General features: G+C 39.2%; 1 protein-coding gene across 1 annotated transcript in view; it reads left to right on the plus strand.

The window, feature by feature from the left end:
• The window catches only part of PLOD2 (procollagen-lysine,2-oxoglutarate 5-dioxygenase 2), a 125,062-nt gene that overhangs the window by 84,546 nt on the left and 28,227 nt on the right, over positions 1–12,289 (plus strand). The window contains exon 8 of the mRNA XM_018569742.1: positions 6,823–6,924. Within this exon, the coding sequence (XP_018425244.1) occupies positions 6,823–6,924 (102 nt within the window). The remainder of the gene's footprint in view (positions 1–6,822; positions 6,925–12,289) is intronic.

Below are 12,289 nucleotides of genomic sequence, written 5' to 3' on the forward strand. Positions count from 1 at the left end.
ACTATTTAAATTTAATACCGGTGACTAAGATAAAAGTAATGGGTTTTCCTTATCCATGGAAAATATATACATATTCAGTTACTTCACAAAGTACATTTTGACCTTTCCATCATTTTAAGCCAGAACATATTGCAGGACCATAACAAGAAAACTTACCAATGCAAAGCAAAGGGATCAGATGAAGCACTGGTGAAAATAACTGTATTAAGGGGAAAATGTCTAACATAATATCTGAAACAAATCCAACAATAAATACTTTATTAACAATCTTTAATCTGCCTATACTGTAGTAGAGGTGTAGTCAGCTGTAAAATAAAACCTTTTTACATCAGCTTTTAATGCCTTAGTCAATACTTGCCTTTGAAACCGATCCAGGAAACTGAAATAGTTGCAGTTTTAGTTTGGTTTGAAATCCAAAAACAGTGATTTGTTTCATGCCATTTTTTTTTAAATTATTTCCTTGTCTAGTAATACCACTGTCTACAGTAAACTTCACTAAAGTGAAGTTCAAGAACAACCTGAACCATGATGTTCCTTGTTCTTGGGCAAATTAAATACAATACGGAGTTGGATGTCTATTTAATTTGGAAACCCGGTGTCATAAATACCTTCCTTTTGCTGAGTGACTCACCAGTTATTTTAGAATTGGTTTTCAGTCTCGACTTCTAAGAGAGATGACATGTGTGAAGGAAGTCTGACTTCACATCCATAATTCTCTGACCTCTGATGCCCATGTCTGTTTCGTGCAGGACCTGCCAGTACTTTCTGGGTTAAACGTCTGTTCAGATGGTTCTGTATTCCCCCATGACTTAGTTTATTCAAGTAGCATGGAAAGAAGGAAATTGTATGAAAGGAGGAAAATCTGTCTTACAAGAGACGGGCCAGACTGTGATAGGCTGATGTCATCTGGAAAGCATTTGCTGCTTTTCCTGCTAACATTAGTTTGTGGTTTTTTGGTCTCATCATCAGACTTAGTTATTTTTTTATAGTCCCTGGGCATAAACTAATAAGGTATTATGGTAGTGTTAGAAGTGAAGCAGTAAGAAGAGGATGTGTAAGAGGCTGCGTATGTCGAGTCTTACTGCAAATACCCTTATCAGTACATGCTCAGAGAGGGATCTGTAGTAGGCTATGCTAAGAAATACCAGCATAGTACATGGAGCACCAGGTGGACTAATGGAACAGTGATAGAAGATTCACAGTTCCTTATAGTGGGACTGCAAAAGATTCAAGCTACATGCCACTAAAAGTTGGATCTCAGTCATGGTTCTATTTATTTTTAAAAGAAAATGGTGTTCTTTCTTGTAAAGATGGATGAATATTTAAACACTAGTGTTTAAACTATAGTATGTTGTGGGATGTCCACGCTTTAAAAAAAAAAAAATGTAAACCCTAACCACAAACTTATTTTCATTATCTCCCTTTTTGGTCTGTAAATATATTATTGAAAATGGTTTTAATATCTGTTTGGTGAGTGAAAAATAATACCTGTTGATTCTGCCAAAACATTTCTGATAGAGACCTTCTAACTTCCTGTGCACTGTTTTATGTCAAACAATAGTCCCTGTCCAGTTCACTTCTGTGGACTACAGAACACCCTCGATGTTTTGGAGATGAAGAGAGTGGGATCATTTCTGTAGCACTAACACAATTCATATCGTATCGTCATGGTGCTGTTCCTTCATAGATGCAGTACAGTACAGCAAGTGGGCATTATCACCTTAGTACAGAAGGTGTTACTGGCAGGATCATCAGATAAAAATAAGGGAAAAAAAGCTAAAACAGATAACCAAACAGCCACTACAAGGTGGTGTATAAACATATTTTGTTCCTGTGTTACTTCAGTAGTTCTTACGTTTAAATGAATAGGCCTCATCTATAATATGGATAAATTAATCTATAGGTGTGTTTTAGTCATTAATATATGGGCCTCCTAGATATACAGCATTTCACACTCCCAGAGTCAAAGGGGTTGATTTACTAAAGGCAAATAAGTTGTTCACTTGGCAAGAGGATTCTCACTTTTGCAGGGACACTTTCTCTTTGCTTACTAATTGAGGTGAAGTTCTGCTGATTTCCATCATCCAATCGTGTGCAATCAAAAATATATATTTTTTTAATTTTCCTTGCATGTGATTGGTTATTTTTTGCAACGTGAATTTTTAATACATTCACTCAGCTAATGGGAAATTCCCTTGCAAAGTAAACAGCCTCTTTGCCTTTAGCAAATCAACCCCAATGTGTTAATTCAGGAATGTATGCACTGTTGTGGAATTGTTTAATAGAAGGGGAACCTGCCAGGACAGTTGTTATCTGTGGCAGACGAGCATTCCATTTTGCGGCTTAGGTTACCATTACACATCTAACAGATGAAGTGCTGCTCTAAAGCCTGCCATGCTTGGCTTCAATTTCCATTGTTGCCTGCAGAATTGGAAGAAATTCGAGCCATGTTGGCACCACTCAGCTTCACAAAACTCAATTTCAAAATCGAAGGAGTCCGTTGGAAAATTGTCAGCTGAACAGTGGCTGCATCCTATCAGATGAAGTCATTGTTCGGGTAGTCTGGCAGCCATGGGCGTCAACAACTGTATGAATACAATAACCAGCAGTGTAGATTCCCCTATCCACACAGTTTAGCATGGATGGGGGAAACTATATGTATTCGGCCAGCTCAAGATTCAGAGAATCTCCTTATCTTTTCTCAGTACTGCTTCAAACTGACTTTCAATTACAGAGAGACAATCTGAAAGCCAATAGCTATAGCTGGGCTCTCTCTTTACAAAACACATCATGCCAAGCACAACCAGTGGGATACGTACAGTGTCATGTATAAAATGTTTGTGGTTTAAATAATGATTTTATACAAATATTAAAAGGCAGATTACAATATAAAACACAAATTTAATATTAAAATGGTGCAAATCAGCAGTTAGTTCTTTTTGGCACTGTCTCAGTGTAACTGTTGCGTGGATTCCACAGTGGCTGGCAAAGGTTGATCAGACAGTCAATGACTGAAAGAAGGCATTAGGCTCCGTGAAAGTAATTTCTTTAATGTCAAAAATATACTATTTAAGATTAAGTGGTTTCATGAATTCCTCCTATATATGGATTTCTTAGGGAAAAAAAAATCCATGAATGCTTTCATTTTTCCTGCTGCACTGTTCTGACTCGGTAATGAGCAACTTTTTTTAAGCTAGTACATGGCACAATAATTGATGTGTGTTCACTGATTTGTGCAGTGGACTCGCCAAATGATATGTCTGTAAATGATGGTTTTAGTCTGCCGTGTAATCCTGCCTGAATGAGTCTTAGTTATCACCACATTAATGTAGAAAACCGTGGACAGCAGCTGACTGATTGCTTCCAGATGAGACACACACATAGAACATTTGTCGGCTGTGTGCAGTCCTGACCATCCTGCTGCTGAGGCCAAAAGCCCACAAATGACATTGTCCTACCCAGCAACAGGCCCAGCGGGAACAAACATGTTTTTTTGTGAAAATCACACATAGTTATAAAATGACATATCTTGTCCTCTGCAAGGTCAAGTGGAGTTTTCAATGAAAGTGAAGTTCAGTAACACAAGGCAAAACCACCAATGAGGAGCCATCCATCAGTGCCCTGACTGCTCACGACTACATTGCTTTAGGGAGACAGGAGCTACAGACTCTGTTTGCTTTTATTGCCACCTGCTGGTGAACTTGATGTAATAGCTGCTGAAGCTGTCTCTTTATTGCTGTTTGGATAAGTTTCTGAGCAGTGTAAACAATAAGGACACAGGAAGTCAAATGTTGTTCAAAAGAGGTCTGTTTAAAGTGGGAACCTTCTGAAGTACTGCAAACAGAATTCCAAATTGTGTCTCTGTGTAAATTTCCTTTAACCACTTAAAGACTAGGAGTGGGATTTATCAACACTGGAGCAGACAAAATCTGGGGCAGCTGTGCAAGGCAACCAATCAGCTTCTCTCTTCAGTTTGTTCAGTTAAGATTTGAAAATGAAAGATATAAGCTGATTGGTTGCCATGCACACCTGCTCCAGATTTTGTCTGATCCAGTTATGATAAATTCCCTTCCAGGTGTTTACATCCCCGTCCTGTCCGGCCATTTTTCAGTATTCAGCCCTGCGTTACTTTGACATTTATTCCGTCATGCAACACTGTGCTGAAATCAATTTTGTACCATATTTTAGGACACAAAGCTTTTTTTTTGGTAGTGTATATATATCCCATTGGGGTTTTTATTTTTTACTGTATTAAGGAAAAATTACCGAAAAATGTTTGGGAAAAAAAGGGTTTTTTAAAAAAGATTTCACATTGTTATAATACATTTATTACTTTACTATTTTTTGGTAAAATATAAAATACTGGTCACATCGGGTAAATAATAAGTACTATCCTTGTCACACTCCTTCCCGATATGTCCCTTGTAGTGGGGGGTGCTCGCAGTGACTGCGGATGGCGCGGCCAATGTCGGCAAATTTGTAGAAATGTCACTAGCACACCAGTCCTTTTAGGATAAAAAAGCTTCATTTCTTTTTTGTCATATGACCAACAAGCGCTTTTCGGGACCGCACAGGGTCCTTCATCAGGCTTTAGCATTGACGGTAAATAGACATCAAACATGTCAAGCTTTAAAATGATGCGCACCCGCGAAATCACAAAAAAACTACAATACCCAAAATTGGCCATAGGTGATGCTTAAAAAACGTTTACCGCTCATCAGTTTAGTGTTATCAGTGAATAATGGCCCTACAATTATTGCTCTCACTCTGACATTCACAGTGATATGTAACATGTGCGACGTAATGGGCGCAAACATGTTTTTTAAATTCTTTTCTATGTGTGACTTTAAATTTTTTTTTGCAACTTTAATTTTGTTCTTATTGTTATCACATAGTGGGCTAAGAAGTCCCGTATGTGATAGCAAAGAGAATGTGACAGGTCCTCTTTATGGAGACATCAGGGGTCTTCAAGACCCCTAATGTCACCTAGGGACCCCCAAAGGAGCTGATGAAGCAGAGATTTGCTTTTCTACAGCTTCTGAAGCCAGAGAGTGACAGCAGAATGTGGAAGTGATGTAATTTATTTATTACAGGTATTTATATAGTGCCGACAATTTACACAGCACTTTACATAGTTGCACATTTACATCAGTCCCTGCCCTCAAGGAGCTTACAATCTAAGGTTCCTATCTCACATAGAGGGGCAGCTTAGAGAGGAGCCAATTAACCTACCAGCATGTCTTTGGAGTGTGGGAGGAAACCGGAGTACCCAGAGGAAACTCACGCAAGCACAGGGAGAACATGCAAACTCCTTATACATGACTGCATTCTAACACCGGAGAGGGGATCGGAGGGAGATTGTGTGCTGATCTCCCTCTTATCCCCTGTCACAGAGCCACCCTGCTGGTCCCGGGCAGCACCTCATACAAGCGATCCAGTGGCTCTATAACCACCAGATCGCTTGTATGTAAACAGGCATCGTTGCCTGTTTACAAATGTTGACAGTGGGCGGGGCTAACAGGCTTTCTTTTGATTGCCACCCACATCCAAGAAGCTCCCGGCCGCTTAACCACAACGGCCAGCCGGGAGGCGGTTAAAGCTGCACTCCAGGCAAACGGCTAAATGAGCAGATAAAATACATATATGGGAGTTGTGCTACCTGCCAAAGCATTTGTATTCCTGTTCTGAGATTTATAAAGCTTTGGCACTCCACACAACCCTGTCTGGCAGAGGAGGCGATCTGATTTTCTCTTCTGCAGTTAAGTAACAATTCCAGGTCTACTCCCTACCAGCTGATGACCAATGAGCTCATTCCCATAACACTTTGCTTACTCCTCCTAGGGCATGCTCCTTGTGAGCACCGCAGCACAACTGATTGTCTTCTTGCTGCTTATGCCACTTCCATTTTGAGCTCTGCAGTACCGAGATTGCAGGAGGCTGATGCCAAGTATAATTCTGGTGCTTGCACTGTGTGTGTATTCTGGACCAGCTGCAGTGGCTATGAATGTCATTTCAGTGACAAAATGAGGGTGTCTGCCCTGAAGTGATATTCATCCCAAGCACCTTTCCATATAGTTTTACTCGACCACAGATTACATATTTGAAGACCAGGCAAAGTTCATTCATCACAGGGTCTGTTAGCTGTAATGTTGAGGTAGGTAAGAAGCATTGGCTTTCCAAAAGTATAAAGGAGATGTGTGTGGTAGTAGAGAAGAAAATACACAAAATGGCTGGTAGAGACAAAGAGGTAGGCATAGCTAAACGGTAAACAAACTACAGGGGGAGGCAGGGTCAAACTTTATACAGATCAAAGCTAACATTATATAATATTATGGGACAGGACACTTTGGGTATTATATGAAAAAATAAATTTAGGTAAGTAACAATGAATACAGAGATGTATTCGTGTGTCTCTTATATCTGCCTGGATTTCAATAATAGGTAATCAGCAGGAATTGATGTAATTATTTCAATAGCAGATCTGGGCTTAGTTTAACAATTTGTAAATTACCCAACAACCTCAATAAAAGAAGCTTTACAAGATATTTTATGTCTTTGACATTGGCCATTTCCTTTACAGCAGGAGGGAAACACCTGCTTTACAGTGTTCATTCTGACACCTTTTAAAGATTAACAATGTCTATAAAAGAGTGTATAGACGTGCAAATGTTACTTGACACCTTTTTTCCTTCATGTGTTATGTCTCAAAATACCTTGCTGCTGATGGTGACATGTATGTCTCCTTTTACTCTGCAGCTAAGTATATGTTTTCTACTTCTGCCCATTTATAAGCCTGTATTTTGCATCTTCTTTTCTCTGTAGGTTCAACTAAACTACTTTGGAAATTATGTTCCTGATATGTGGACACCTACAGATGGATGTCAAAATTGTGATTTAGATGCCATTGATTTATCAGCGATTGATGTGAGTATGATATGTTCTAGGATTCCCTTTAAAGTTGGCATGCAAGAAGTAATCAAACAACAGAGTATGTTTGTTAGCATCTAATGTTTCAGTGTACAAAATCTAAATCTCTACATCAAAATCAATGAAAAGAAAACTAGTTTTCTATTATTTAATGTACTTTGCATAGCGTGATTTTGTTTTTATAGAGCCAGACTAAAAAAGAGAAAACTATTCTAATTTTGAAATATGATTTTTAACTGTTTAAATAGCATGTGAAAATCATGTGAAAAGTATGCCATTTGAATAGTGAAAGTAGACATATCCGTGACTTTACAAGCCTGCATAAATTATTTCTTGACGCGTCACAACAATATATTTTTTTATGAAGACTGTCCAGAAATAGATGCTGAACCTTCATGATGCCTTAACAAAGATGGTGTCAATCATCTAGGGGAAAAAAAGAGGCTTACAGTATGTGCAGACATAGTTTTCCTGCAAAGTACCCTGCTAACCATAGGGGGAAAAGTTACCATAACACTTCTGAATCTTCCATAATTAGACAAATCACACCTGGATTTCCAGATATAGAAGCTTCTTTTTTTTAGCTAACTCATAAAACAGCATAACATGCAATGACATGACACATTTCACTGATTCAACTTAAAAGGTTAACTCACCTTTACATCACCTTTCCAATAGAAAAGTACCTGCACATTCCAAATTCTGTAGTATATTCAAAAGCATTTCCTGTGCTGATAGGGCGTGCATCCAACTGCCCACCTGTCTTGCCATTTAGGCAGGATGGGAAGAGTCACCCACTCTCGAAGTTTTACAAACAGACTGGGGAGAGGCTAAACACAGCCTAAAGATATATTGTATATTGGAAAGGCATATTTTTTTTTACCCAAGGACAGCTTTTTAATATACTTTAGTACAGAAGCTGGAATGCTTAAGTACTTTTTTTGGCAAAGGAGATGTAAAGGTAAACTAACCCTTTAATAATTTTTTGGAAGAATTATGATAAGGAAGTAAAAACTTAGAACCTTGCACCAATTCCAACGTGGAGGTGAGCCAGTCCCTATAGCACTATTCCGATTCCTCATGGCTGGTGAGTATTCCATGGTTGGTGAGTAGCCTTGTCTCCATGCAAAGCATGAGGCTTTTCCCTGCTTTGCACTTAATATATCCTTGTTACTCCTTATCCTCAGTACTATCCTGATGGCCACATTGTCCTTAAGTGTGCCGGAGTAGCAGCACTGCAAAGTCTCAACTCTTGGAAACTTTGTACTGTGATCCTTTAAGCTATAACAACACCACTAGTATGTGATTGTGTCTGAATGTCCAGCTGCTAATGGTGAAATCTGAAATTGTGACTGTTGACGAAATAGGCAGAATGCAGGGAGATAGGATCTCTCCCACAATGTAACACATAGGGGTATTAGCAGAACTGTAGCCTAACAGACAAAAAAAATCGAGGATTTGACAGTCATTTGCATCTTGCTATGGCTATCATATGATGGGCTTCCGTACCCATATGAAAGATGTAATTCTCAACAGAGCTGTAATTTATTTAGAAACAGAGTGAAGTTGACTGTATTACATAACCTGTGAGGTAATAGCACTGGGCACCATTTATTGAGAGCCATTTTCTGCATTTATATGTTTTGAGAGAAAATAGATGCCATCCAGTTTTTTTACAAACCCGCCCTTTATGAAAACATAAAACTCCAGTTAAAAATCCAGAATGTTATTTTCTGAATGAGCAGTGAATGAAGAGTCAGCAGGGTAACTTTGTGGCTGTAATTTGTCATTAACAGTATTATGTCTAAAACAAACATGGCTTGACAATTCGGAATGTGGAAAAGTATAATGTGCTGGAAAAAACCTTCACAGATGTTCCGCTTTCATCCTTAGTCATGTTGTTTTTTTGGGGAAAATACAGTCTTGAGTAGCACCTTATTTTAAATTGTGTTGTAACTCAACGTCCTCGGTTTTGGGCTTCCTGCCACTAAGTGCTGCAGACAGTACTTGCGTGTCGGATTTTACTGCTTTTAAAATAGGGGAACTATAGAAACTCGGATTAGAACAGAACAGGAGCAGTCCTGGAGGAAAAACAATGGGATAGAGTACAGCAGAATTCCCATCTGGCAAAAGCTTGAATGCTTTGGAATGTGAAAGATAAGCAGGCTTATGTTTACATATTGATTATATGTGTCAAAAATGAAGAGCATTTCCAGATTGGTAAACACAAGGAAAACAACTGTTTCCGAATCTGTGATTTGCTTTGGATGGCTGACGGGTAGCAACCAGTCAATTACAACATGGGCTTGGAACAAACATTGCAAAACATGAGGAAAAACTTGGAGAGTTTAAAGCAGTTTGCTATAAAAATAAAGCTCTGAATTATTACTAAGGGCAAATAGGGAGATCAAAGGAATTAACAGCACAGAAAAAAAAGTGTGTGTACATATATTAAATAAGTAACTTTAAATGTGAACTCCCAGGAACATTTAGAAAAAAAATACTGCTCTGTGTTCATTCTCTATACTTTATCTGTATGGTCTCTGTACAGCAGAGCTCAGATATGGGGAGGAAGAAGCAGCACACAGAATCAGTCAGCATGCTAATAGGAGCAGAGAGCAGAGTGACAGTGAGATAAACGCATCCGTTTGCTGATTCCCTTTCACTGTATAGCCACAGGCTGAGGATGGAGTGAAGAACTGTAAGTGAAAGTAAAATGGTAGCAGAGAAAAATCAGGTCCCCTTCCCTGCCGGGCTGTGCTGTGCTGTGTGGCAAAGTTGTGTAAATCTCATGACTGTGTGGACAGAAATACAAATCCGTTGACAGGTAAAACAACTCCAGTGTATGTATTTATCTGTACATTTAGCTGTTTGCCTGAAGTTCAGCTTTAAGTAAAGGGGATGAATCATTTTATTAAATAAACTTTTCTTGTCTGACATCTGGTAAGCTTAAGAGAAGTTGAAAGCTGATGGAGGTGCCTGCATGCAATTGTTGTTCTCTTAAGTGCTCTGGGAATGCGTGAAGTGAGTGTTTCCAAGTCCATAGTTGGAGTTCTAGCATATATCTCCCTCTACACCCCCTTAGTGCAATGTACTAAGTCTTTCTGGCCTGTAGTGAATCAAGGGGGATCGCAATTTTAATGAATGGACCCTATTAATGTATATATCTCAGATACTATTTCCATCATTAGAAATAAAGTAGAAGAAGTAATAGTTTTAAGGAAAGTATGTTTTTATAGAAGATACTATAACTCTATGGCTACCATAAATGTATAGCTCAAGTTAAAGTAGTATTAAAGTCAATTTTGGGGGCAGTAGTAAGCAGATATATGCCCCAACATGCCAAATAACAACTAACTTACCTGTGTCAATACTGCTCGCTCCCGGCTGCAGAAGTCCAGGCCCCGAATGCTGTGAAGGAGGAAGTGTGGGTGGGCGCATGCACAGTCCAGATCACTGGAGGGGAGAGGAGGATAGCAACAATGAAGCTGAATGGATGCAGCTGGGAAGCCAGGTGGGCGCATCTTGGACAGACACCATGGGACACAAGAAATCTGCGCTGGATCAGAGACCGGCACCAGCGCTGGAGGGACTTTAGAAAATGAGTGGAAGGAAGAAGCTGTTTGGATCAAAAGCTATCACATAAGGTAAGTCCTTACAGCAGCATGGAGGTGGGGGGGGGGGCTGCCTTTAATGTCACTTTAACCTCTTGCCGTCCGCCCGTAGTAAAAAAACGGACGGACGGCACTGCAGCATCTGCGGGTTGAAGATTCAGGTAGGGGTGATACCTGACAAAATGGACAGATGGTAGATAAATGTGGTCATTATTTTTGTTATAATTTAATTGACAACATCTACATTAGTAACTGTTTCTTAGCCCAGCATAGAATACCTTTCCAGGCTGAGACTTCCTAAATATTTGGAAACAGACAACAATTTGCAGAGCTTGTAACTATTTCCATTTTACTTTCCAATAAACGGAAAGGTACAGAATGTGAATGTACTGCTGCAAATTCTGCTCTTTTTATACAGAGAGCTGACAAAAGGTGAGCAGATCACTGAACTGAATGCTGCACCACATATACTCAAACTCTCTAATACTTTAAATGCCAAAGCTGCCACACTGACAATCTTAGCATAGACCTTGCCTTCCCTGTGTTTTTGATATTGGTTCCCACCATTCATTATTTACGCAGAGATTAACCTTGCCCCGGTCCTGCTGCTCAATCAAATTTAGGATACATTTATTAAAAAGACTGTATGGTATTGTTTTAAAGGTCTCTGTGACCCACGAATGATTATGTAGTTCAGCCCTAAGACTTTATATACACAGAGGATTCATCTGCTGGATATTTTAAACATGGTATATTTTTCCAGTGGAAACATAATCTCTTTAAATCAAACTATTCTGGCAGAATGACTTTCACCTAAACAGTTCACTGAAGCCTTTATAAACTGAAAGTGTAAGAATTACCATCTGGAGAGCTTGTGTCTGACAAACAGATATAGCAATTCTGCTCTCAAGCATTCATTTGTTCACAGCCCATACTAGCAATAGCAATTGCTACACCCTAAGAAGGGTGAGAAAGCATCTCTGATTAACTAGCTATAATCTTCTTTAAGGTGTATTTAGCGATGATTTAAAGTGAAAGTTAGATAAATCACAATGCTTCCCACCCCCATAAACCCCCCAGACCCTTCTTTTCTTGAATAACATACTGTAAGAATCGTATGCTTTTTAAGAACTTATCAAGCTGCAGCCTTAGCATGCTTTTTTTTGTATTCTAGCATAGTTGAGGCTTTTGCAAAGCCCATCCAATTGAAGTGATGGTGATGGCGCTCTTACTCAAAAACTTTGCCTGCACATAGCTCATCTATTGGGAATAATAATGCCCATACTTAACACATGTCTGTACACTACACATCCACTATAAATCATGGTGTAGTACTCTGAAAGGCATATCTGAACACTGCCTGTCCATTGAATATAATGGTGCCATACTCTGAAATGCATTTATACATACTGCCTGTCCATTTAAAATAATGGTGCCATACCCTGAAAGGCATGCCTGCACGCTGCCTGTCCATTGAATGCAATGGTTCCATACTCTGAAAGGAAGATCTGATACTACCTGTCCTTTGAGTATAATGGTGACATACTCTGAAAGGCATGACTGCTCACTGCCCACCAAATAAATATAATGGTGCTGCACTCTAGTAGGCATGTCTGCACACTGCCTTCTCTTTAGACTAGCACTGTGTAGCCACACTTTTCAGAGTATAAGATTAGTATATGGATAGCAACAATCTGACATGGCAGATGCTCTCCTACTGTCATCATCAAATGCCTATGGTCTCTATT

The sequence above is a fragment of the Nanorana parkeri genome, unplaced genomic scaffold (genome assembly GCF_000935625.1).
Source record: "Nanorana parkeri isolate BGI_ZX_2015 unplaced genomic scaffold, ASM93562v1 scaffold1387, whole genome shotgun sequence".
NCBI classification, from domain to species: domain Eukaryota; kingdom Metazoa; phylum Chordata; class Amphibia; order Anura; family Dicroglossidae; genus Nanorana; species Nanorana parkeri.